Source organism: Atractosteus spatula, chromosome 4, assembly GCF_055471065.1.
Source record: "Atractosteus spatula isolate fAtrSpa1 chromosome 4, fAtrSpa1.hap1, whole genome shotgun sequence".
In the NCBI taxonomy this organism is placed as follows: domain Eukaryota; kingdom Metazoa; phylum Chordata; class Actinopteri; order Semionotiformes; family Lepisosteidae; genus Atractosteus; species Atractosteus spatula.
Window position 1 is genome coordinate 70,489,528 of NC_142709.1, and position 27,445 is coordinate 70,516,972.

The 27,445-nt window shown below is 39.5% G+C and overlaps 3 protein-coding genes across 3 annotated transcripts; all 3 read left to right on the plus strand.

The window, feature by feature from the left end:
- Nucleotides 1-1,324: 1,324 nt before the first annotated feature.
- On the plus strand, nucleotides 1,325-5,615 carry LOC148837078 (extracellular calcium-sensing receptor-like). Its single transcript, XM_088914260.1, has 6 exons — nucleotides 1,325-1,530; nucleotides 1,981-2,272; nucleotides 2,500-3,315; nucleotides 3,411-3,638; nucleotides 4,194-4,317; nucleotides 4,717-5,615. The coding sequence occupies exons 1-6, from the start codon at nucleotides 1,325-1,327 to the stop codon at nucleotides 5,613-5,615; spliced, it is 2,565 nt and encodes an 854-aa protein (XP_088770386.1).
- A 2,393-nt stretch (nucleotides 5,616-8,008) lies between these two features.
- Nucleotides 8,009-12,134, plus strand: LOC148837079 (extracellular calcium-sensing receptor-like). Its single transcript, XM_088912524.1, has 5 exons — nucleotides 8,009-8,272; nucleotides 8,571-9,386; nucleotides 9,468-9,695; nucleotides 9,934-10,057; nucleotides 11,221-12,134. The coding sequence occupies exons 1-5, from the start codon at nucleotides 8,012-8,014 to the stop codon at nucleotides 12,132-12,134; spliced, it is 2,343 nt and encodes a 780-aa protein (XP_088768650.1). The 5' UTR covers nucleotides 8,009-8,011.
- A 6,346-nt stretch (nucleotides 12,135-18,480) lies between these two features.
- LOC148837080 (extracellular calcium-sensing receptor-like) lies at nucleotides 18,481-22,941 on the plus strand. Its single transcript, XM_088914261.1, has 6 exons — nucleotides 18,481-18,605; nucleotides 18,804-19,098; nucleotides 19,407-20,222; nucleotides 20,303-20,530; nucleotides 20,734-20,857; nucleotides 22,028-22,941. Exons 2-6 carry the CDS (start codon nucleotides 18,838-18,840, stop codon nucleotides 22,939-22,941), a joined length of 2,343 nt encoding a protein of 780 aa, XP_088770387.1. The 5' UTR covers nucleotides 18,481-18,605; nucleotides 18,804-18,837.
- Nucleotides 22,942-27,445: the final 4,504 nt, after the last annotated feature.

Sequence of the window (27,445 nt, forward strand, 5' to 3'; positions counted from 1 at the left end):
GTGGAAAGAAGTGCTCCTTGCACGAACCAGCTTTCCAATTATTCGTCCTGCACTCCACTTGCACCCATCTGGACACTTCTATTCAGAAACCTTAGCCAGGACCTGATGACCATCTGGTTTCCCGTCTGTTTGCTAGTTTGTCCATGAGTGTGGACAGCATTGTTAGCAACCTCCCTGACCTTTCAGACCTTACCCATACAGATATCACTTCCCGTTCATTTCCAATCGGTGGAGGAACAGACTGGGTCCAAGCCGAGACACCCTATTATGCCAATCATGTTCAGTTGGGGATGGTGATGCATTTGGGCCTAACCAGTCCCATTGGAGACCACAGAGACCAAGTGCCAACACTTCAACATCTTCAGCCCTGGATCTGTGGTTAGACTTGACTGTGATGGGTCAGCTCCAGGCTGAGGGCCAAGTGCTGTTGCTGTTGGTGATACAGAGGGCAGGGTACCCACAACCCTCTGGGACACCTTGGAGTTGTAAGATAGAGTGCTGTGTCGCTCCTGTCCTAGAGATGGCATATGGTGCTCCAACAAGACACGTTGGATTCTCATGAAGAGTAAGGGGGCTTTAGGTTCCCCATGGAGAGATATTTTGGTGATGAGGAGAGGTCTGGGTACACAGGTCTATCATCATATTTCAAAGCCTCCAATACATCTGGCCTCCATGATCTGGCTCTATGACAGCTCTATGGGGCAGCCTAGACTATTCAAAAAAGACATTCTGACCTCAGGCAGGGGAAGTGTAGAGGGTATGGGATGCAGGAGCGTGTGCTGAGACTCTGACTCCCAGGGGGGCATCTTCACAGAAATAAACTGTGCTGGGCAATGCTTAGTGGAAATTTGCTTGTTGACCATGCAAAACTTTAAGTCACATCAATGGAGTAGTTATAAACAAGTATTTCCTGGGCTTGGAGTGTCTGTGCTGTAATAGATCAAGTGACATGTTTTTGCTCTACCTGCTAATTTGCCTGTGTTTAAGGTTATCTTGTTTGGTAAAACAAAGTTGCTTTAGACAGTAATTTCTAAGAGGCGTCCCATGTCACATGCTAACTAGGGGTACAGCAATGTTTTTCTTCATTCTTATTAACTTTTGACTATCAGTGATTTCTAATGGGAATATGTTCATAAGGGCAGAGATTAAATAATTGTCCTGGGGCAACATGAAAATCAAACCTTTGAGAATTCTTGCTTAACAGTGTCTGAACTTCTCTCAGTCTTGATCTAACCACCCCTGAGACTTCTCGCACAGTATAAAAGGCAACAAATGATAGTATTGTGTATTATACCCAGGTCGAGGTGTCTCTGTTCATTATAGAATGTTATTACGAGCAGCAGTATTGATGTTTGTTGCTGTTTTGAATGCAGCAGAACAGCCTGTTTGCAGGATTCAGGGGAGAGCTGCTTTTCCACATTTAACTAGTGAAAGAAACATTATGATTGGTGGCATGTTTTCAATCCATAGCAAGACTGACGACAAAATGCATCCTTTTACAGCCAAGCCAGAGCCTTCAGAATGCAAAAGGTCAGTGGGGAAAAATATTCCATTCATCCATCCATTTTCTAACTGCTTGATCCAATTTGGGGTCATTAGTATTATTAAAGTAATACTATAAAACACAATAGTAGTTATGCTTTTAAGTAGCATTTTAAATAATTTTAATTTTAATTATTTTATTTTTAATGCATTTATAAAATAGAAATTTTGAATGTTTGTCTTTGGCTTACATTAATCTGAAATAAAAATGTGGTGATTTAAACATTCAGAATCTGATTTATATAAATATACATGGATATAGTCCGGGCTTGAGCCCTAGGTCAGCTGGGCTAAACTCCTGCTTGCTGGAACTCTCCATAAAATGAAGTAGCTACAGTATGAATAATGGATGTCTATAGCATTTTTATTTCAATCTATATGTAATTCTGAATGAAAATTCCTTAAGCACAAACTTTCATACAATTTATTTTTTCCTAGTCTAAATTTCAGAGAATTTCGATTTGCTCAGACAATGATCTTCGCTATTGAAGAAATAAACAACAGGACAGATCTTCTTCCTGGAGTGTCTTTGGGATATAAAATCTATGACACGTGTGGCTCAATACCTTTGTCCATAAGAGCAGCCATGGCTTTAATGAATGGAAATGAGGAAACTCTCTCTGACACCTCCTGCTCCAGACCAGCTGCAGTTCAAGCTATAATTGGAGAATCTGGATCATCACCATCCATAGCAGTGTCGTCAGCTGTTGGACCTTTTCAGATTCCTTTGGTAAGATGCGCATGTTTTTTAAAACACATATTACATTTTAATTTTTTTATCTGGATCATACAATTCTTGGAGTGAGTACTCCTTTACTGGTTGGGTCACTAGCTAGCCCCACAGTAGATTGTTTAATTGTTTAATATATCTTTAGGTTATTTGTTTTATGTATGCTTCAAAACTACTTGGAAACCATTGTTTCATTGTATAAAATCATTTTTTCCTTTGCTTTTCAGATAAGTCACTTTGCTACTTGTTCTTGCTTAAGTGATAAAAATGAGTTCCCTACATTCTTCAGAACCATCCCCAGTGACTATTATCAGAGCAGAGCCCTGGCAAAGCTTGTGAAGCATTTTGGATGGACCTGGGTTGGGGCCATTAGAAGTGACAGTGATTATGGCAACAATGGGATGGCTACCTTTGTACAATCTGCCCAGCAAGAGGGGATCTGTATAGAATATTCAGTAGCCATTTACAGAACTGATCCAAGAGAGAAAATTCTCAAAGCCATTGATGTTATTATGAAGAACACAGCAAAGGTTATTGTGGCCTTTCTTGCTCAAGGAGAGATGGCTGTTTTATTAAAAGAATTATCACTTCAGAATGTGACTGGTTTCCAATGGGTTGGCAGTGAATCATGGATAACTGCCCGAAACCTGGCCACACTAGAAGGTTACAAGATTTTGGGAGGTTCTATTGGATTTGGCATCAGAAAGACCAAAATCTATGGGTTAAAAGATTTTCTGTTGAATGTCCGTCCATCTCAGATTCCTGAAAATACTCTTGTAAATGAGTTTTGGGAAACTGCTTTTAGTTGTTCCTTTTCACAAAAAGAGAATACAACAAACAGAAAGTCATGTACAGGATCTGAAAGCTTGGGAGAAATAAACAACCAGTATACAGATGTGTCTGAACTGAGAATATCCAATAATGTGTATAAAGCAGTGTATGCTATAGCTCATTCACTGCACAATCTGCTTGAGCACAATAAAATACACAGTGTTTCTACCAACTTTAGTATGGCACAAGAAATTGCAGTTGCGCCATGGCAGGTAATGGAGTTTTACAATATATTAAATTGCCCAGGAGCAGCCACCTTTATTTCTAGAAAATATCCCAATAAATTGCCTTTACTTTGTTTGCACAGGTTCTAGAGCAACTTAAAAATGTGAACTTCACCTTAAAAACTGGTGAGCACGTCTTCTTTGATGATAATGGAGATCCAATTGCAAGATATGAATTAGTGAACTGGCAGCTTGTTAATGAGAGCAATACACTGTTTGTGACTGTTGGATACTATGATGCTTCTCTGCCAGCAGCTCACCAGTTTGTCATGAATCATGTCAACATTGTGTGGGCAGGTGGTGAACACAGGGTAAGAGATGCACAGCCAGAAAAAATGTAAAGAGCATTACATTTTACATTTATGATTTACTATGTTATTACTGAGAGTAATGAGGACAAAAAGTACAGTACTTGCAGATAATTTTTAAATATATAATAAAATATTTTTTGTGGATAGCTGAATATTCATTTTAATTCAAGGTTGGAAGTTTAAACTACACGATTTTGTAGCAGGATATATTGTATATTAAATTATTGTTTTCATTTTGTAAGTATTATATGGGATATTTTCCATTTAACCAATCACAAATAATGATATTTTGAGGTTTGCAATATAATATCGTTACACAAAAAAATCCAATTGTGTTTTGAAATATACAAATATCTTCTTAGAATCTCTCTTATTCTACGTAAGACAAAATCTGGTTTTCATTATTTTACCTCTTGAGTTTCATGTAAATTCTCTTGTGTACTTGATCTTTATGAGCATAAATGCAGGAGCAATCTGCTACAATTCAATAGTCAGCAGTGCGTATCATACTAATTTCTACAGATATGCACTGTGTTGTTTCTTGTTTCTATGTAGAAACCTGAGTCAGTGTGCAGTGAGAGCTGTCTTCCAGGCACTAGAAAGGCTGTTCAGAGAGGAAGGCCTGTGTGTTGCTATGACTGTATTCAGTGTGCTGAAGGAGAGATCAGCAATACTACAGGTAAACAGCATTATTTGAAATGCAAACATAACAGTATTTTATGTTTATGCTATACAGTATATACACTGATGTACACAGATTTCTCCATTTAATCCAATTTTATTTTTTTTCTCTTATCACTGGTGTCATGATACATAAGAGAAGTTTTGAAACATGGTGCTTTTCTAAGTAGTTTAAGGAAAGCAGAGAAAAGTGAACAAAAACTAAGAAGAATTTTTAAGGATTACTGTTTTAATATACTGAAAAGGGAACACAAATGAAATATCACAGGTACATCTATGCAAACAGAAATTTAGAATTATAAAGGGGCTGGTATTGCATGTAGAATAACAAACAACCATGGAATTTATAAATAGGAACGTTATTATAATTTTTCTGTTTCCCTGAATTTTCTTGCAGACTCTATCATTTGTATTCAGTGTGATCTGGAATATTGGTCAAATGGAAAAAGAGACAAATGTATATTGAAGGCCGTTGAATTTTTATCTTTTGAAGAAATTATGGGAATACTACTTATAATTTTTTCATTGCTTGGCGTTTTGTTAACCTTCGGTGTAGCATTGGTTTTCTTTCAGCACAAGCATACTCCCATTGTCAAAGCCAATAACTCTGAACTGAGTTTCCTTCTGCTCTTTTCATTGACTCTGTGTTTCCTCTGTTCTCTTACTTTCATTGGCCAGCCCTCTGACTGGTCCTGTATGTTGCGCCACACAGCATTTGGGATCACATTTGTCCTGTGCATCTCTTGTGTTCTGGGGAAAACAATAGTGGTGTTAATGGCCTTTAGGGCTACACTGCCAGGCAATAACATCATGAAATGGTTTGGACCCACACAGCAGCGGTTAAGTGTTCTTGCTTTCACACTTATACAAGTCTTAATTTGTGCTCTCTGGGTGACAATATCACCTCCTCTTCCTTATAAGAACATGAAATACTACAAAGAAAAAATCATTCTGGAGTGTGACCTGGGATCTGCAGGTGCATTCTGGGCTGTGTTAGGGTATATAGGGTTCCTCTCTGCAATGTGCTTTGTGCTCGCTTTCCTGGCTCGGAAGCTGCCTGATAACTTCAATGAAGCCAAATTCATTACATTCAGCATGCTCATATTCTGTGCTGTCTGGATCACTTTTATCCCAGCTTATATCAGCTCTCCCGGGAAGTTCACAGTAGCTGTGGAAGTATTTGCAATATTAGCTTCTAGTTTTGGTTTACTCTTTTGTATTTTTTCTCCAAAATGTTATATTATTTTATTAAAGCCACAGTATAACACAAAGAAAAATATGATGGGGAAACCTTAATCAAAAATAATTTAGGAATGATACAATATTAGGATATTTTAATATGTTAGATGATCTATTCAGAGAGTGTATTGTTGAATAATGTGAATGATAATATATGCTAACATTCTGTTATTGAAATAAAAATATTAGAAATAACCTGAATGTTTTCCTTTAAAGTTACATACACTGTATACTGTTTTTTTCTTTCATAACACATAAAAAGATGTATGTGACTTCTAGTAAAATTCAGGGTTATGTCCCCTTACTTCACTGCAGTCACCTGCTTTACTGCAATACACACTTAACAGTATCACATTTTGTTTTCAGAGAGGTGCTTTTGCACATTGTTAAGTCAATCACCCAACAACTGTTTTCTCTGGAAACAGAAGCAGTGCTAATAATACTACAGCAATTTCTAACGCTAACCAGTGCTTTGTGAACTAGGGCATCTGGTTCTCCAATCTGTATATGATAACAGTAACTGTATTCTGCTTTCCACAGGCCATATACACACCTGCTCTCCATTCAAACTCTGGATAAAACTCTGTGGACTTTTGCTGAAATGTGCACTGTGGACTTGCATTGTATATTATTTATTCAGAATTAACTTGGATTTTATTATTCTGAAAATCAAAGAAAACTACTATAACATTTAAAGTTATGTACAGTACATATCCACTGTAATTCTAAAAAACCTTGCACAATCTTTACTGTACTTAACCACAACGAAGCTGTCATGGATAAAAGAAAAGAACATCTGTCATACTAATGCCACTGCTACTGTTACTATGACTGTAACTACTACTGATACTTACAATAACAACAATAAAAAAAATAAAATCTGATAAAATCTGAGAAAAGGCAACTGACATAATTTTTTCTTCTCAAATATACTGTAATTATCAAAACAGTAACCTTAATTACTAGGTTATGTTCTTCTTTGTTCTAGACTTGTAGAATCAGAAAGGGGGTTGATGTGATGTGAGTGTAAAATGTTACTGATAAGTATCTTAAATGTGCATTTATGCATTTTAATAAGATATAAGAAATGTACTGACTTGATCTAAATAATAAGATTAATTTATTAATTTTATTATATTTTTTTAAACTAGTTTCACCAGTTCTTTGACTGAAAATCTTCCATTGGGAAGTACAGTACAGTGAATTACTGAAGTTTTATTCCACTAAACAATTTCTATGACCTAAGCATTGTTTAAAAACAAAAACAAACATGGGAGTAAACTACAGTGATGCAGAAAAACAACAGTAAAGTCTAATAAAATTAAACAAACTGTTTCTTTCAAGATATCATATACATTTTCAGACATCTTCAGAAAATTATTATCATAACTGTGTTTTGTTTAAAACGTTCTGTACTGTTGTAATACTAAGACCTCTGTAATTAAACTTCAAGATGATCTTCATATCACAGATTAAACAACCATGAAAGAAAACCTTCGTTCACAGAGATCACTTCAAGAGTCTAAAGATACAGGCCTTCAAGAATAGTACAACACCAAGCAATTCTGCGAAAATCTGTGGTGCTGTTTAACATCAGCACTGTAATTCCTTATTTACCCTGCTGCTATACAGTAAATGAAAATTCAATAATTGTTTGTTAGGGAGCTCTGTTTGTAATAGCATCATTTTCTCCTTAAAGTAACAAGACAAACTGTATATATTGAAGAATTTCAGTAGAATCATTTTTACCTCAGTTGATAGTGCTGTAATTAAAAAGCACATTCCTGACTTACAGTTCAAATCACATGATTATTATTCAATAGCTCTGTTTCCCTTAGGGGGTTAAACTGCTGAATTTACTTCTGAGGATAAATGTGCTTTCCTGAGAGTGAGAATCTTTACATTCACCACCTGAGACTCACCGTGTACTACTGTATATATAAGCACATCGAATCACTGGACTGTGACTTCGAGGAGAAAGACCAATTTGAAATGTTGCTCTTGGTGGGAGTAACATTGACTGCTCTTCTCATCAGAGCAGAGGAGCCTGTCTGCATCTCCGAAGGGGGAAAAGAGCCCCCCATCCTTTCACAAGAAGGAGATGTTATAATAGGAGGAGTCTTTTCATTTCATGACCACCTTGTAGTTGAAGAGCAATCATTTACAACTGTGCCTGGTGCTTTAAAATGCAGAGAGTAAGTAGAAGTTCTTTAATAATGTAAATTCTACTAAAAGCTATATTAATCATAAGTTAGAAGCTGAAAATTTTTCTCGAACCTTTCCCTGTCTTTTCAAATGGATAAAGTGCATCTTAAAGTATACAGTATGTTTTTAATTTGTCCTATCTATTATTAAATAGCGCATTTTGGTAACACTTCATACTTCATTTTTTATATTAGGGTTTGTGTTTTTTTCACAGTTTATATATAAAGGAATATCATGTAGCTCTGGCTATGATCTTTGCCATTGAAGAAATAAATAACAGTTCAGAAATTCTTCCTGGTGTATTATTGGGTTATAAGATATATGATGCTTGTGGTTCCACGTCTTTGGCTATAAGGGCAGCAATGGCTTTAATGAATGAGCCAGCAGAAGCACTTCAATCAGACCAGTCCTGCAACAAGACCTCCTCTGCTATTGCAATAATAGGGCAATCTGGATCATCACCCACCATTGGAGTTGCAACAAGTGTGGGACCCTTTCATATACCTGTGGTGAGTAGCATATTACTTACAGTATATTTCTTCTGTTTCTCTATGCCACGTTCAATTCAGAAAAAAAAACCCTTAATTGTTTATTTCTATCATTCCTTTCTTATATCATTGCATTTCTATCATTGCTTATCATTCTGCATACATAGTTTTCATGACAGGTAGGTAACTTCCATCTGTCTTTCTCTTTTGAAAATGTATCAGTTTACTAGAATAATAATATTAGTCAAACAAGACAAGAAAAGCTGAAAAACAGAACTTCAATTATTTCTTATACTCTATTTTTTCTCTTTTATTACAGGTGAGTCACTTTGCGACATGTTCTTGTCTCAGTAACAGAAACAAGTATCCCACATTTTTCAGAACCATCCCCAGTGACTATCATCAGAGCAGAGCCCTAGCAAAGCTTATGAAGCACTTTGGATGGACCTGGATCGGTACCATTAGAAGTAACAATGATTATGGCAACAGTGGGATGGCTTCATTTGTACAAGCTGCCCAGCAGGAGGGGATCTGTATTGAATATTCAGAGGCCATTTATAGAACTGATAACAAAGAGAAGTTTCTTAACATTGTGGACGTCATTAAAAAATCTTCTTCAAAAGTCATTGTTGCTTTTGCGTCACCTATAGATATCGATTTTCTAGTGAAAGAATTGCTTCTTCAAAATGTCACAGGCTTCCAGTGGGTGGGCAGTGAATCCTGGATTACAGACAGAAATACTGCATCAGAAAAGGGTTATAAAGTACTGGGTGGGGCCATTGGCTTTGCAGTTACTAATGCTGAGATACCAGGCCTGGAAGACTTTCTACTCAAAGTCCACCCACTTGGTACACCTGGTATCACTGGGTTAGCAAAGCTTTGGAAACATGTTTTTGGCTGCACTTTCACCATCCACGACAATAACGAAACTGTTAAACTATGTACAGGGATGGAGAATTTAAAAGAAGCCAGCAGTGAGTACAGTGATGTATCAGATCTCAGGATACCAATTAATGCTTACAAAGCTGTCTATGCAGTGGCCCATTCATTACATGCTCTGTTAATGTGCCAAAGTGGTCAAGGACAGTCTGATAACACAACACGTGCAAGTAAAAAGAAAACAGAACCTTGGCAGGTAAGATAACCACTTACATATTACATTATCAAAAATAAAAAAAACGTATATTGTTAATGCTTACAGCTTGCCTTTACCTAGGTACTACATTACTTGAGAACAGTTCAATTTACGACCAAAAGTGGAGAGAAGGTCTATTTTGATGGAAACGGAGATCCAGCAGCACGATATGCATTAGTAAACTGGCAGCTGAACAAGGAGGGAATCACAACATTTACGATTATTGGTTTTTATGATGCCTCGTTACCAGAAGGACAGCAGTTTATAATGAATGATGTCAACATAGTGTGGGCAGGAGATCAGAAGAAGGTAAGTTCTTCAGGCTCACATTCACACTAATCGAAATGTGTTCTATCTAAAAAGATTTTTTTTAATAAAAGAGCACCTAACTAAATAGCTCATAAAAGCTCATGATGGTTTTCAGAAACCATTGTATTTCTATATGCTTCTGTGGCATTAGTGTGTGGATCGCAGTCTGGTTGCTGCTACTGTATGTCTTTTACTGCCTGTAAAGAAAGCTCTCAACCGGTCTCCAATGGGTTTCTAGGTGCCAAGATCAGTCTGCAGTGAGAGCTGCCTTCCAGGGACTCGTAAGGCCATTGAGAAAGGGAAGCCCGTCTGCTGCTTTGTCTGCATCCCCTGTGCAGAGGGAGAGTTCAGCAACACTACAGGTAAGTACAGTACCTGTCTAAGAAATGTTGTGTTTAAGTCGCTCTGAAGTATTTCAAGCTGAAGTAGTTTTGAAGAAATTATAAATTTGCCATGTTAGGACAAACTAGTTTTGCTTAGGTAACATTATTATGGAAAAACTAAAAGTCAAATGCCATTTTTAAATGAACATTTATAAGCTGAAATGCATAAACTGATCTCAAACTTGATTGTGAAAATAGAAAAGGTGTAAAACTGAGATTTTTAAAACATTTGTAAGAATTTCAGAAAAAAATAGAATTGAGGCTAAGACAATTGCATTTATTAATTTCCTAAAGACTTTTATTTTATGTTATTAGTGCTATTGAGAAAATAATAGCAGAAGAGCAGAGGCCTCAGCCAGTAATACGATGAAACAAATAACAGAGCTAAAAGAGTGCACATTTTGTCTTTGTGGATAAAATGAACCACTCTCCTGTGCTAAGCATTCTGTATTTTCAAGACAACCCAAACTGTTTCAACAGAGAACACTGTGTTAAAGCATATTGCTGTACAGTAGGTCTTTCACATCTGGACTCTGAAATTTTATATTGTTTCTATTTTACATTTACTATTTTAGCACAACCTCAATAGTATTTCTAGCAGTGCATGAGAGGGTTTTAGGTACAGATAAAATGATAGCCATCTCACATCAGGAAAGTAAAAATCAATCAATTTCCCAAAAATTTAAGTAAAATATAATAAATCAACATAAATTAAAATCTCTTTTTCCTTTTTTGTAGGGAGAATGTGTAGGGAGGATTTCAGAAAAAAAGGATTTTTCTGTTTAATTTCCTAATGACTTCTATTTCACGTTCTTACTAATAGCAGAAGAGCAGAGGTCTCAGCCAGGAATATGATCAAACAAATAGCAGAGCTAAAAGGGTACACACAATATTTAGTGTAGATGAAGACATTCTTGATTTGTTTTCATGGATAGACTGAACAACTGTCCAATGCTATGCCTTAGGTCTTTCCAAGACAGCTCAGATTGTTTCAACAGAGAACACTGTGTTGGGCTAAGACACATTACATTGCAGGTTTTTCACACTGGGACTCAGAAAGTGAAAATCAATCCATATCACAAAAGGTTATAGTAAAACATAACAAAAAACAGCAATTAAAATCTCTGATTCCTTTTTTTTAGATGCAGTTGATTGTGTAAAATGCCCTGAAGAATACAGCTCTAATGCTGAAAGAAACCAGTGCATCCTCAAGAAAGTTGAGTTCCTTTCATTTGAAGAAATAATGGGGATAATTTTAGTTTTTGTTTCTGCGAGTGGAGCTTGTTTAACTATAATTACTGCTATTATATTCTATAATAATAGAGACACTCCTCTTGTAAAAGCTAATAACTCTGAACTGAGTTTCCTTCTGCTCTTTTCATTGACTCTGTGTTTCCTCTGTTCACTTACTTTCATTGGCCAGCCCTCTGACTGGTCCTGTATGTTGCGCCACACAGCATTTGGGATCACATTTGTTCTGTGCATCTCTTGTGTTCTGGGGAAAACAATAGTGGTGTTAATGGCCTTTAGGGCTACACTGCCAGGCAATAACATCATGAAATGGTTTGGACCCACACAGCAGCGGTTAAGTGTTCTTGCTTTCACACTTATACAAGTCTTGATTTGTTCTCTCTGGGTGACAATATCACCTCCTCTTCCTTATAAGAACATGAAATACTACAAAGAAAAAATCATTCTGGAGTGTGGGCTGGGATCTGCAGGTGCATTCTGGGCTGTGTTAGGGTATATAGGATTCCTCTCTGCCATGTGCTTTGTGCTCGCTTTCCTGGCTCGGAATCTACCTGATAACTTCAATGAAGCCAAATTCATTACATTCAGCATGCTCATATTCTGTGCTGTTTGGATCACCTTTATCCCAGCTTATATCAGTTCCCCTGGAAAGTACACAGTAGCTGTGGAAATATTTGCTATTTTATCTTCAAGCTATGGGTTGCTTTTATGTATTTTTACTCCCAAATGTTACATTATCTTGCTAAAACCTGAAAAGAATTCTAGAAAAAATCTGATGGGCAGAATGCCCTCAAAATCTCTGTGAGAAAAAAGGTTCTTGTTCTCATCACTTACATGTTAATTAAATTTTTATATAATCTAGAATTTTAAAATTAGATACCACCTTAATAGAAATGTTTATTTTGTACATCAAACTTCTGTACTGTTTTTTTGATGATAAGAGAAAGTATGCAATCATAATTAATACACAACAATGTACTGTAAAAGTTTCTGAGACATTTCTGCTAAATATCTAAGGGATTTTACAACAAAAATCTCTGCCTTTTTTTACTATACCCACCCAATCTAGAACCACCGCTTGTCTATTTTCACTTCTCGGCTCACAGCAGTAAAGCCTGTGTTCTCACACAGGGGAGCAAGTGCAGGCTGAGTTGATAGCATTCGCTCCTTTACAGCAAATCAGTGGCAGTCTGTGAACTCCTACATCACTAATCCTGAGCAATCGTTAATTACAGAGGTCCAAGAAATGTGTTAATCTGCTAACTGGACAAACAACAATAAAACAAATATGAGTATTTTTAACTGAATACAATTAATTATTAAATTGCTCATTAAATTTTCAAACATTTGTATTATGATTTATTTAAAAATATATATTAAATGTTATGCTTTTAAAGTGTAGTGTCATAACATTGTGCTTATGAAATAAAAATATCAGAGAGAATCTGAATGTTTTCCTTCAAAGTTACATATACTGTTTTTTTCTTTCATAACTTATAAAAAATATATGTGACTTCTAGTGAATTACAGGTCATGTCCCATTACTTCCCTGCAGTCACCTGTTTTACTCCAATACACACTTAAGAGTATCACATTTGGTCACATTTAAGAGGTTTTTAGAGAGGTGTTTTCATGAAGTGTTACGTCAATCACCCAACAAGCAGTTTCTCTGGAAACAGAAGCAGTCCTAAAAATACTACAGCAATTTCTAAAACTAACTAGTGCTTTGTGAACTAGGGCATCAGGTTCTCCAATCTGTATATGGTAACAGGAACTAAATTCTACTTTCCACAGGCCATATACAGAACTGTTCTCTATTCAAACTCTGGATAAAGCCCTGTGGACTTTTGCTGATCATCCTGTAAGATGGCGAAGTTGTCATTAATGTTCCTGGGAAGAGAAACGATGTCAGGGCGGCATGGCAACACCAATGGAATGCAGTTGTTACTATTTGGGTTGATGAGCCAAGGGCTGTTTTTAGCTCGGGTGAGGGCCCTGTCAATTACATGCGTTTGGGTATCTCCTGTCAATGAAAAAAGAGTTCATTTTTAGAGCTTGGTTATGGAAGTCCATGTCTTCACTGCATAGTCATCAGACCTTGAGGAGACAGGAAGAAGACTGGCAGACCATTTCAGGGAAAAACTTCCCCATTTTACAGGATGAGCCCTCCACTGGCACCCTCTTTCCTGAGCACTCCATCATATCATCTCATATCAATGACCACCTAATCTGCGCAATTTTCTTGTTCAAAGCTCACAGTGTAAGCAGCGTTTGTGATAGGTGACAGAAATGGGAGGGAGGCTCCAATGATCTTTTCAGCTGTTTCCACAATTCGTTGCAGGGTCTTGCAGTCTGAAGCGTTGCAATTCCCAGGCCGAACAGTGATCCAGCTGGTCGAGGTGCTCTCAATGGTGCTTCTGTAGAAAGTGGCAAGAATGGGCGGGGGAAGGTTTGCCCTCCTCAGTTGCCACAGGAAATACAGACGCTGCTGTGCTTTCATGGCTAGGGAGGTGGTACTGAACGACCAAGTGAGGTCATCTATAATGTGTACACCAAGAAACTTGGTGCTTCTAACTGTCTCCACAAGGGAGCCGTTGATGTGCAGTGGGGAGTGATCAGCGTGGGCCCTCCTGAAGTCAATGATTATCTCTTTTGTTTTGTTTAATTCAAGAGATAGGTTGTTGTTTGTGCAGCAGTCCACTAGTTGCTCCACCTCCTCTCTGTTTGGTGACTCCTTGTTTTTGCTAATGAAGTCCACCACTGTCGTGTCATCGGCAAACTTGATGATGCAGTTTGAACTGTGCTGGGCAGTACAGTCATGAGTCATCAATCTGAACAGCAGTGGGCTGAGCACACAGCCCTGGGGGGTTCCGGTGCTCATTGTGATGGTGCTGGAGATGTTATTACCGATCCGGACTGTCTGAGGTCTCTTGGTCAGAAAGTCCAGAATCCAGTTACAGGGGGAGGTGTTAAGGTTCAGCAAGCTCAATTATCTGTCAGCTTCTGGGGAATGATTGTATTAAATGCTGAACTGAAGTCAATGAAAAGCATTCTTACATAAGAGTCTTTCTTATCCAGGTGGTACAGGGACAGGTGAAGGGAAAGAGATACAGCATCATCAGTAGACCAGTTGGGGTGGTATGCAAACTGAAGGGAGTCCAGAGGGGTAGGGAGTCTGGACTTTTTGTGGCTCATGACTAGTCTCTCGAAGCACTTCATGATAATTGGTGTGAGTGCCATGGGGCGATAGTCATTGAGGCAGGACACGGCTTACCTCTTCGGCACTGGTATAATAGTGGTGGATTTGAAGCATACAGGGATGACTGGCTGGCACAAGGAGATATTAAAAATATCTGAGAGGATGTCAGCTACAGTAACTGTTCTGCACATTCCTCGAGCACGCGACCAGGTATAATATCGGGTCCAGCAGCCTAACGTGGATTAACTTTGGCTAGTGTCCTCCTTACATCAGCTGTAGACAGGCAAAGCACCTGATCATTGGGAGGAAGTGTGGTTTTCCTCGAAGACACAACGTTCATAGTTTTAAATTATGCACAGAAGTTGTTCAGCACATCTGGGAGGGAGGCATCACCGTCACTGACACATGGGGTAGTTCTGTGACCAGTAATGGCCTGGATGCCCTGCCACATGCGCCGCATGTCTCTGGTGTCCAGGAAGTGACCATGGATTTTTTGCACATACAGTAGGTGTGGTTTGCCTCCCACGGGACAGGTTGACCCTCGCCGTACGGAGGGCTGCGTTGTCACCTGATCTGGATGCAGCTTCACAGGCTTTTAGCAAGTCTATACACTTACTGTAGGCGCGCACAGACACAGTGGCTGATCTGGGTCTGGAAAAAACAGTGCAAAATGTTGTCCCAGTGTTAAATGTTGTCTCGGTCAAATTTTTTCAAATGGTTACGATCGCCTGACCCACCTGGAAATTGAAAAACGATGCAAGGACTAACCGCTGAGTATTCTGATGGAGAAGCTAAGTAGCCTTGGCTTACTGAGAGCATCAGGTCCTGGTACAGCGGCACAACCTGGTGCAGGTGTCCGAATGAGGAGGCACCGAAAGCGGTGTGAAAGAAAAGAGAAACGAGGCAAGAGGGCTGGAATCTGTTGCAGGCTAAAAGCCAACCCTAACAGACCAGACCGGCTCTCCCACCAATTTTTCTATCCAATGTTCGTTCTCTGGAGAACAAGCTGGACTACCCAAGATTGCAACAGGCTGCTCAGCGAGAGATGAAGGAGTGCTGCGTCTTTTTTACTGAAACATATACTAAAGGACAATATTTTGGATACGGCCATTCAGCTAGATGGACTGACTTCCTTCCACGCAGACAGGAAAGTTTCAGAGACCGGTAATTCTCGCGGAGGTGGTTTGTGTGTTTATATAAACAGAAAATGGTGTGGAAATGCTGCAGTAGTCTCTAGTTACCGCTCACCACTAGTGGAATTTCTTACGGTTAAGTGTCAGCCATACTATTTACCAAGGGAATTTATAATGGTTATTATTGTGGCTGTGTACATCCTGCCCAGCACTGACTCTAAAGAGGCGCAGTGAGTGCATCAGCGATCATCATCCTGACAGCTTTGTCATTGTTGCCGACGACTTAAAGTTAGTTCTCCCTAAATTTTATCAATATGTTAACTTTGAAACCAGAGAGGTGAACACACTAGACTTAGTTTATACAAACATCCATGACGCATATAAGGCTGTTCCCCGCCCCCACCTGGGCTACTCTGACCACATCTCTGTTATGCTAGTCCCAGCATACAGACCACTGCTCAAACGTGCCATATCGTTTGTGAAACAGATCAGAGTATGGCCAGGTGGAGCCATCTCAGCATTACAGGACTGTTTTGAGCACACAGACTGGAATATATTCAGGGATATCTCATCAACTTAGAGGAGTATGCAGCATCTGTGACTGGCTGCAACTGTGACTAAAGAGAATTAAGGGCGAGAAGAAGTTTTCATTACAATTGGATGAGATGACAGACATCTCAAATGCTGCGCAACTACTTGTATTCGTTCTCTACTGCTATGAGGGAAAAATGCTTGAGGATTTGTTATTTTGCTGTGCACTTGAAGGAACGTGCACAGGGAAGGATATTTTTGATAAACTCAATAGCAAATTTGATGAAGAGGGTCTATGCTGGAATAATTGCATCAGTGTGTGCACAGACAGAGCAGGTGCCATGGTAGGGAAAAATAAAGGACTTAAAGCAATGGTTCATGATATAGCCTCGTACGTTCACTTCAGCCATTACATGATTCACCAGGAGGCCCTTGCAGCAAAAACGCTCCCTTCAGAGTTGAACAGTGTGCGGCAGACAGCAACACAAATGGTAAATTTCATCAAGTTCTGTCCGAGGTAAGATGGCTTTCGAGCGGAAAATTGCTTCAGCAGATATTTTCATTGCGAGATGAACCACGCATGTTTCTGCTTCATTGTGCATCTCCCTATGCATAGTATTTTACCGAACCGAAATGGCTTGCACATCTTGCATACCTGTTGGACATTTCTGATAGACTTAATACTGTTAATTTGTCATTTCAGGGCACTGACAGTGATTGACAAGATCGAGGGGTTTGTGACCGATGGAGAACGCAGCTTGAGGGGGGAGATGTGGACATGCTCCCCACCTTGGAGGTATTTATAACGGGAAATGAACTTAGCTTGGAGGCTATGAAAGAGGAAATCAGTCATCATCTACAAGCCCTTTCTGAATGTTTCAGGAAATATTTTCCTGAGCAACAGAGTTGGGACCAGCACAACTGGGTTCGTAACCCCTTCATTACCAACACAGGGTGTCAGCTGTTGTCAGACCAACTGGCTACTCTTCTGGAAGTTTAAAGTGACCGCACACTGAAAGCAGTCTTCAGTTCAACCCCACTTGCGGAGTTCTGGTTGTTAGCCGAGGCAGAGTACCCCGAACTGCCAAGACTCGCAACTGAAGCACTTTTGCCTTTTGCCTCGACTTGTTTCTGCGAAACAACATTTTCTGTACTTACTTACATTAAAAACTAATGCCGCTCATGATTAATGACACTGGAGGATGATTTACGACTAGCAGTGTCTGGAATTGAACCATCATCACACTGAATAAGGTCAGTTGTAAGCTATAGTATCCTCCCTTCAAGGTAAATTAATGAAAGGCGCTGAAATGCATGTACAGTAAGTATACACAAATGTTAGTTATATGCGTGAGTGGGTGTGACGAGGTTGTTCGCATTGTTTACTCAATGGGTTTTGGGTCAGGGGGTGAAAGTTCAAAGTTTTGGGGGGGGGGGGTGGACGCATGTCAAAAAAGATTGAAAACTCCTGGACTAGACAACCATGAGATCACGACAAGAGTTTGAAGATACAGGCCTTCACAAATAGCGGAACACCAAGCAGTTCTGAGAGAATCTATGGTGCTGTTTAACTTCAATATTGTCATTCCTTATTAACCCTCCTGCTTTATTGCTAATAACTGTTTGTTATGGAGTTTAATAGCATGATTTGCTCCTTTAATGTTATTTTACAAAATGAACTTTAAAGGCAAATTAGAAAAAAAAAGGGAATTATAGCATAAGGATGCATATCCACAACCATGGACGAGTGATAAATGCTTTTAAAAATATCTACATAATGTCTACATAAAATATAACCATACAGTGTTTCTCAGCATGAGAGTAGAGAATAAAACACTTTTCAATTCAAATGAGGAATTTGAAGGTTGCTTGATTAGTGTGAAAAATCCAACACATCTACTGTAAGTTATTGTTTACACCTTGAATTTAACATATTAAATATTCTTAAGTGTAGTTACATATGGTACATTAAGTAACAACTTACATTACATACAGTACAGTGCACATCACATGATTATTATTTGATCGCTCTGTTTCCCTTAGTGGATTCAAATGCTGAATTTACCTCTGATGATAAAGTAAATGTGCTTTGCTGAGAGTGAGAATCTCTTTATTCACCACCTGAGACTTACACTGTACTACAGTATGTACAGTATATAAAAGCACATCAATCACAGTTCTGTGACTCTAAGGAGAAAGAACACTCTGAAATGTTGCTCTTGGTGGGAGTAACATTGTCTGCTCTTTTCATCAGAGCAGAGAAGCCTGTCTGCAACTCAGAAGGAAGAAAAGAGCCCCCCATCTTTTCACAAGAAGGAGATGTTATAATAGGAGGAGTCTTTTCATTTTACAACAACCTTGTACTTGAAGAGCAATCCTTTACAACTGTACCTGGTGCATTAAAATGCAGAGAGTAAGAGGATTTTTTTTACTAATGTAAATTCTGTCAAAAGTTGTATTAATCAACCTTTTCCCTGTTTTTTTCAAATGATTAAACTGCATCTTGAACTATAGTGTACTATTTAAAGTTGTATGATTTATTATGAAACATCACACTTTGTTAACACTTAATACTTCAATTTTTTAGACTAACGTTTGTACTTTTCCACAGTTTAGATATAAAAGAATATCACGTAGCTCTGGCTATGATCTTTGCCATTGAAGAAATAAATAACAGTTCAGAAATTCTTCCTGGTGTATTATTGGGTTATAAGATATATGATGCTTGTGGTTCTACGTCTTTGGCTATAAGAGCAGCAATGGCTTTAATGAATGAACCAGCAGAAGCACTTCAATCAGACCAGTCCTGCAATAAGACCTCCTCTGCTATTGCAATAATAGGGCAATCTGAATCCTCACCCACCATTGGAGTTGCAACAAGCGTGGGACCCTTTCATATACCTGTGGTGAGTAACATAGTATTTATATTTCTAAATTTGTTCTAAGCCATCGCTGCAAAAATTTCAATCAATTTAAAAAAGAATCACTCTAAAGTATATGAGGGCAGAGTTAATTTCTGTAATTGCTTTCTTATAATATACTTAGGTTTCATGACCAGTAGGTATTTCCCATCTTGAAAAAATGTACTAGAATAATATTAATCATATAATCAAAATCAACACAAAATATTTTTTACAGAATTCTTGACAGGGAAAGCTTAAAAAAACAGAACTTCCATTATTTCTTATACTCTATTTTTTCTCTTTTATTACAGGTAAGTCACTTTGCGACATGTTCTTGTCTCAGTAACAGAAACAAGTATCCCACATTTTTCAGAACCATCCCCAGTGACTATCATCAGAGCAGAGCCCTAGCAAAGCTTGTGAAGCACTTTGGATGGACCTGGATCGGTACCATTAGAAGTAACAATGATTATGGCAACAGTGGGATGGCTTCATTTGTACAAGCTGCCCAGCAGGAGGGGATCTGTATTGAATATTCAGAGGCCATTTATAGAACTGATAACAAAGAGAAGTTTCTTAACATTGTGGACGTCATTAAAAAATCTTCTTCAAAAGTCATTGTTGCTTTTGCGTCACCTATAGATATCGATTTTCTAGTGAAAGAATTGCTTCTTCAAAATGTCACAGGCTTCCAGTGGGTGGGCAGTGAATCCTGGATTACAGACAGAAATACTGCATCAGAAAAGGGTTATAAAGTACTGGGTGGGGCCATTGGCTTTGCAGTTACTAATGCTGAGATACCAGGCCTGGAAGACTTTCTACTCAAAGTCCACCCACTTGGTACACCTGGTATCACTGGGTTAGCAAAGCTTTGGAAACATGTTTTTGGCTGCACTTTCACCATCCACGACAATAACGAAACTGTTAAACTATGTACAGGGATGGAGAATTTAAAAGAAGCCAGCAGTGAGTACAGTGATGTATCAGATCTCAGGATACCAATTAATGCTTACAAAGCTGTCTATGCAGTGGCCCATTCATTACATGCTCTGTTAATGTGCCAAAGTGGTCAAGGACAGTCTGATAACACAACACGTGCAAGTAAAAAGAAAACAGAACCTTGGCAGGTAAGATAACCACTTACATATTACATTATCAAAAATAAAAAAATGTATATTGTTAATGTTTAAAGCTTGCCTTTACCTAGGTACTACATTACTTGAGAACAGTTCAATTTACGACCAAAAGTGGAGAGAAGGTCTATTTTGATGGAAACGGAGATCCAGCAGCACGATATGCATTAGTAAACTGGCAGCTGAACAAGGAGGGAATCACAACATTTACGATTATTGGTCTTTATGATGCCTCGTTACCAGAAGGACAGCAGTTTATAATGAATGATGTCAACATAGTGTGGGCAGGAGATCAGAAGAAGGTAAGCTCTATGTGTTCTATCTAAAAATATTTTTTTTAAATAAAAGAGCACCTAACTAAATAGCTCATGATGCTTTTCAGAAACCATTGTATTTCTATATGCATCTACGGCATTAGTGTGTGGATCAGAGTCTGGTTGCTGCTACTGTACGCCTTTTACTGCCTGTAAAGAAAGCTCTCAACCGGTCTCCAATGGGTTTCTAGGTGCCAAGATCAGTCTGCAGTGAGAGCTGCCTTCCAGGGACTCGTAAGGCCATTGAGAAAGGGAAGCCCGTCTGCTGCTTTGTCTGCATCCCCTGTGCAGAGGGAGAGTTCAGCAACACTACAGGTAAGTACAGTACCTGTCTAAGAAATGTTGTGTTTAAGTCGCTCTGAAGTATTTCAAGCTGAAGTAGTTTTGAAGAAATTATAAATTTGCCATGTTAGGACAAACTAGTTTTGCTTAGGTAACATTATTATGGAAAAACTAAAAGTCAAATGCCGTTTTTAAATGAATATTTATAAGCTGAAATGCATAAACTGATCTCAAACTTGATTGTGAAAATAGAAAAGGTGTAAAACTGAGATTTTTAAAACATTTGTAAGAATTTCAGAAAAAAATAGAACTGAGGCTAAGACAATTGCACTTATTAATTTCCTAAAGACTTTTATTTTATGTTATTAGTGCTATTGAAAAAATAATAGCAGAAGAGCAGAGGCCTCAGCCAGTAATACGATGAAACAAATAACAGAGCTAAAAGAGTGCACATTTTGTCTTTGTGGATAAAATGAACCACTCTCCTGTGCTAAGCATTCTGTATTTTCAAGACAACCCAAACTGTTTCAACAGAGAACACTGTGTTAAAGCATATTGCTGTACAGTAGGTCTTTCACATCTGGACTCTTTATATGGAAATTTTATATTGTTTCTATTTTACATTTACTGTTTTAGCATAACCTCAATAGTATTTCTAGCAGTGCATGAGAGGGTTTTAGGTACAGATAAAACGATAGCCCTCTCACATCAGGAAAGTAAAAATCAATCAATTTCCCAAAAGTTTAAGTAAAATATAATAAATCAACATAAATTAAAATCTCTTTTTCCTTTTTTGTAGGGAGAATGTGTAGGGAGGATTTCAGAAAAAAAGGATTTTTCTGTTTAATTTCCTAATGACTTCTATTTCACGTTCTTACTAATAGCAGAAGAGCAGAGGCCTCAGCCAGGAATATGATCAAACAAATAGCAGAGCTAAAAGGGTACACACAATATTTAGTGCGGATGAAGACATTCTTGATTTGTTTTCATGGATAGAATGAACAACTGTCCAATGCTATGCCTTCGGTCTTTCCAAGACAGCTCAGATTGTTTCAACAGAGAACACTGTGTTGGGCTAAGACACATTACATTGCAGGTTTTTCACACTGGGACTCAGAAAGTGAAAATCAATCCATATCACAAAAGGTTATAGTAAAACATAACAAAAAACAGCAATTAAAATCTCTGATTCCTTTTTTTTAGATGCAGTTGATTGTGTAAAATGCCCTGAAGAATACAGCTCTAATGCTGAAAGAAACCAGTGCATCCTCAAGAAAGTTGAGTTCCTTTCATTTGAAGAAATAATGGGGATAATTTTAGTTTTTGTTTCTGCGAGTGGAGCTTGTTTAACTATAATTACTGCTATTATATTCTATAATAATAGAGACACTCCTCTTGTAAAAGCTAATAACTCTGAACTGAGTTTCCTTCTTCTCTTTTCATTGACTCTGTGTTTCCTCTGTTCATTTGCTTTCATTGGCCAGCCCTCTGACTGGTCCTGTATGTTGCGCCACACAGCATTTGGGATCACATTTGTTCTGTGCATCTCTTGTGTTCTGGGGAAAACAATAGTGGTGTTAATGGCCTTTAGGGCTACACTGCCAGGCAATAACATTATGAAATGGTTTGGGCCCAAACAGCAGCGATTAAGTGTTCTTGCTTTCACACTTATACAAGTCTTGATTTGTGTTCTCTGGGTGACAATATCACCTCCTCTTCCTTATAAGAACATGAAATACTACAAAGAAAAAATCATTCTAGAGTGTGACCTGGGATCTGCAGTTGCATTCTGGGCTGTGTTAGGGTATATAGGATTCCTCTCTGCCATGTGCTTTGTGCTCGCTTTCCTGGCTCGGAATCTACCTGATAACTTCAATGAAGCCAAATTCATTACATTCAGCATGCTCATATTCTGTGCTGTCTGGATCACCTTTATCCCAGCTTATATCAGCTCCCCTGGAAAGTATACAGTAGCTGTGGAAATATTTGCTATTTTATCTTCAAGCTATGGGTTGCTTTTGTGTATTTTTACTCCCAAATGTTACATTATCTTACTAAAACCAGAAAAAAATTCTAGAAAAAATTTGATGGGCAGAATGCCCTCAAAATCTCGTTGAGAAAAACGATTCTTGTTCTCATCACTTACTGTACATTTTTAAATATCTAGTTAAATGACATAATTTTAAAGTTAGACCACTTTAATACAGATGTTTATTTTTTACATCAGAATTCTACACACTTGATATGATTATCAGACATGATAATGTAAGTATGTAAGCATAATAAATTCACTACCATATAATAATTGTCCAGACATTTGCAGGATATAATGCGGAACATTTGAATTAAGAAACTTTTTGCATTTGAAAGAAAAACAATAAACTACCTAATAAAACTAATTTTCTTGAGCCTACGGTGAATACAATATGCAATTTTTTCTACTAATGATCAAATAGTTGCTATTTATGTTTTTGGGGAAAAAAAAAGCTTTAACTTGTTTTTTAATTTAGAATTGCTACTTGTTGTTTTACTATACCCACCCAATTCGGAATCACAGCAAAGCCTGTGTCCATACACAGGAGAGAACAAGCAAGTGCAGGCAGATGCAGACCCACCCCCTTGTACTCCAGATCCACCTGCTTGTACTCCAACACATCACGGCCAACACAGCCCCACGCTGGAGGACAGGAGCTTCACTCAACAACAGCGCTGCCAACCTGGGAGGCTGTGTTACTGAACACACTCTACCCTCGGCAGTGTACAACTGGCTTAATACAGGTGGGAAACTCTATCCAGCAGCCATATCACTCTGCAACTCACAACTGGCAACCCACTGAAGCTAAGCACGTGTGAGCCTGGTCAGTACCTGGATGGGAGACCTCCTGGGAAAAACTAAAGTTGCTAGGGGACACTATGCTGTAAACAGGCACTGTCCTTTGGATGACATGTAAAACTGAGGTCCTGATTTTCTGTGGTCATTGAAAATCCCAGGGCAATTGTTTTAAAAAAGAGTAGGGGTGTAACCCCAGCATCCTGGCCAAAATTTCCCAATGGCCCTTACCAATCATGGCCTCCTAATAATCCCCATCTTTGAATTGGTTTCATTACTCTGCTCTCCTCCCCACTGATAGCTGGTGTGTGGTGAGCGTTCTGGAGCACTATGGCTGCTGTCACATTATCCAGGTTGATGCTGCACATTGGTGATGGTGGAGGGGAGTCCCCATTACCTGTAAAGCGCTTTGAGTGGAGTGTCCAGAAAAGCGCTATATACTGTGTAGTGTTTCATAGCCGTTCAGGGACGCCAAATATGTAATCATAGTGGCTCTCTGAAGGCACCAGTTCTGTAGGGTTTGGGCATTTACTGAGACAATTATTAATTGTAGCAGTAAATCACAAAGTTGATTCTTTTGATGGCTTTAGAATCCAACCACGCGACATAACTCAAACAACGCGCACACACAGGTACTAATACACGAGGATAAATTTATTAATACATAGAATATGCCTTAACCTAACAGATCTTATCGTGAGGGTTATCAGAATACAAAAGGTATATATTCAATCAGTTACGAAGTGTTACACATCAAGAGGACATACGTTCAGTATATCATTCATTAAGACCGTTTCGTAAAGTGAACTTGGTTACAACTTCTACATTAGATACTCAAAACAAGTACATAACTCTTAGGAATTAAATTGATATCAACTGGTTGGGATAACAATTGAATTCTCGAGCTGTAATGCATTGAAGTTGAATACTCATCCAATTTCTGGGGATTCAGATCTCCTGCAGGCACAAACAATCAGCTGCAGGCTTGTTGCTGTCCAATCCGCGCTCTCTGGCTCCGTGCCAGGCTGTGCTGTGCGGCTTGCGACGGTGCGCTGCTGATGCTCACTGACCGGCTAGTTAGTGTTGGCTTTAACTAGCAAAGTTTGTGCACAGGAGAAAAGATGACTGTGGATCCCAGCAAGTCAGGAAGAGGACCGGTTCGTTCCTGATGAAGAGCTAGTTCTGAATAGTGATTCAGCTGTCCACAGTTCTGACCTGTCCACGAGGCCTGCTGCTGGTTACTCTCTGGCAACCTCCACTCTAGACTCTTAGAACAAAGGAAAGTTCTGGCACTCGGACACACTGGCCGTTCCGTGGTTGTCCGGGCTGAGTCTCGGGATGGTCAGGAGGCGCGCTGCGAGAATGTCCTGCCCTTGGGAGCCTTCTGCTCCTGGGCCGTCCTGCCCTGGAATTCTCCTTTGAATTCCCTTTAGAACAGTCCACAGAATCCTCTCCAGAATCTTACTGAATCTCCCGAATCTGAATCTTGTTGAATCTGAATCTTGTTGAATCTCTCAGGCTCTCTGTGTTGCCTGTTTTTACCTGGAGGAACTTCAGCTCGTTGATTGGCTGAAAGTTCCATGGGCATCAGAGTCCCACGTGGGTTACTCAGCCCTACCAGTCCCTGATTGGTTGATCAAGGTGAGATATGAGTCACTTAGTCCTGACACTTAGTAATGCAGTCCAGATGTCCATCCGGCACTCCCTAGACTGATAGGCGCCAGTGGATGACCATTGATCATGATAGCCAGACTTAGCTAAGTGCATCCCCCTTTGGGAGCTGTCCTAGGAAACCTTAAATCATCTTGCATGAATAGTTTCTCTGTGGCTGCACCACAGAGATGAACAGAGAAATGGGGCCTCATTTGGGAAGCTCAGAAACACTTAATTCTGCCTTATTATTAAGCCTCGCCGCTACATATCCCCCCTTTTTGAAGGTCACGAGGTCCTGAGGCGTTGTTGCCTTCAAAACAAAACAGAGTTAAGTGATGTCCCTTGCCATTAGAACATTAATCTTAAATGTCTACATTACTCCTCGAGAATTCATACCGGAACCAGCATTGGATACAAACAGGATGAATAACATCTGGAGTATGTATAAACACGGTAGGAGACATTATCTAAGTCTAGGAATAACACATCAGGAAGTTCACTGTCAATATCTGATACCTCTGTGGTAGATATTTGGGGAGAAGTCACTTCCTTTCTTTTGGCATGCTACCTTTGACTCATTCATGCTACCCGGAGTACATCTTGATGTAAGAGTACATCATTCAGAGTACACTGTCAGTCATGATCCAGCTACCCGGCAGCAGTGTTACAATAACACCAGTTCCTGTTCCCAGCCCCCCGATAAACCACAACACCTGTGTTGGGTATCTGCTAGGGTGGTTTGGAGGTTTGTTCCATTAAAGCAAACTAACTACCTGTACCTCTTCAGGGCTTACTGTTTCTTGGATTTCTATCCAATTCCTTAGTGTGGCACCTGAAGGCATCCATGACCTCAAGTTTGGTCTTATGTTGTCTGGTTCTAGACCGTACAGTGTTAAGTTACCATGCTGTACTATGGCCTCCTCAGGAACTTAAAGGAACTGTTTTATTAGGTAGCTGCATCATGCCTGTCACAAGTCACAGTGTCAGTTAAACGTGGTGTGCTGACCAGCCATTTACTTCCCACCTGCTCTTCATGGGGTTCATTAACCTTCCTCTGCTCGTTAGTAGCTTTACACCCTTCATTGGTGAATCGTTTAGACACAGCCAATGGATAGCTTTGGTAGCCATACCCATCTCAAGATTTGGAACCGAATTCAATCTTGGTTTGCCTTCTGGGTGAGCTATGAACGATGGGGTTAATGTCACACACTCCTCTACTGAGAAGAGTGGAATCAAGTGGGTTGGGAATTGTGCCGTGGTTAGACTGGCTACAGTGGCACTAAGCTCCCTTAACAGGTCTTGTGTCAACATTCTGGCCTGTTGCACACAAGCATAAACCCACTGTATAACACCAACAATCATGTCCACTGGTTGGGGAATAAGGTTTAACCCTGTTGCATAGGAAATTGCCTGTAGGGTTTTCCCTAAGCTTTCCAACTTTTGCTGCTGTCGATACAGTCTGTCACTACCCTCTGGTATCTCTGACACCTGCCTTCTTGGGGCAGTCAGGGTGAGAGTGCCAGTAGCACACAAACCTACCAGAAAAAGCAAACGTGCAACAGTGGCGGCAGCGATCAGTCCTCCCAAAAGTCTTTTCGGGTGGCTGATCCCAGTCATCTCCTTCTGAGTGACTGTCGCCTTTCTAAGCTGGCGCAGCGTGTACATGGTGTCTTTCTCAGTATGCCATGTGGCATCTTGGGCACCAACATCCTGGAAATCTGAGGAGATCTGACGCAGCTGCTGATGCTGCTCCTCCTTTTCCAGGGCATCTGCTTTTTCGATTTGTTCATGCCTGTGCTCTAGGAACCCTGCAGGGGGCGGTGCAGCGGTGGACCATGCCTGACCCTCGGCTGAGTGGTCATCTGGAGCACCTGAGTGATCTGGGATTGTTATCCCATTCTCACTGTTCAGGTCCACCCTGCACCCTTCCTGATTGAGGAATCCCTCTATCGGCATGTTTACAATCGTTCGCTGGGGGTAGGTGTAGGACACCTGCTCGCTCCCCCCTTCCCTCGCTAGGGGTTCAGGGAGCTGCCCCAGCACTGGGATAGCTAGTTCACTGTCTTCGAACTCGCTATCACCCACCAGGCCCATGTCAGTGCAGGCGGGGATTCTGACACCCCTCTTTGCGATGTCCT

Bases quoted from the DNA above. Each gene is read 5' to 3' on its own strand.
- LOC148837079 (XM_088912524.1), top strand. From the start codon at position 8,012: ATGATCTTTGCCATTGAAGAAATAAATAACAGTTCAGAAATTCTTCCT. The intron at 9,387-9,467 runs GTAAGATAACCA...GCCTTTACCTAG, and splicing joins AGAAAACAGAACCTTGGCAG to GTACTACATTACTTGAGAAC. The intron at 9,696-9,933 runs GTAAGTTCTTCA...ATGGGTTTCTAG, and splicing joins GGGCAGGAGATCAGAAGAAG to GTGCCAAGATCAGTCTGCAG.
- LOC148837078 (XM_088914260.1), top strand. From the start codon at position 1,325: ATGTTATTACGAGCAGCAGTATTGATGTTTGTTGCTGTTTTGAATGCA. The intron at 2,273-2,499 runs GTAAGATGCGCA...TTTGCTTTTCAG, and splicing joins GACCTTTTCAGATTCCTTTG to ATAAGTCACTTTGCTACTTG. The intron at 3,316-3,410 runs GTAATGGAGTTT...TTGTTTGCACAG, and splicing joins TTGCAGTTGCGCCATGGCAG to GTTCTAGAGCAACTTAAAAA.
- LOC148837080 (XM_088914261.1), top strand. From the start codon at position 18,838: ATGATCTTTGCCATTGAAGAAATAAATAACAGTTCAGAAATTCTTCCT. The intron at 19,099-19,406 runs GTGAGTAACATA...CTTTTATTACAG, and splicing joins GACCCTTTCATATACCTGTG to GTAAGTCACTTTGCGACATG. The intron at 20,223-20,302 runs GTAAGATAACCA...GCCTTTACCTAG, and splicing joins AGAAAACAGAACCTTGGCAG to GTACTACATTACTTGAGAAC.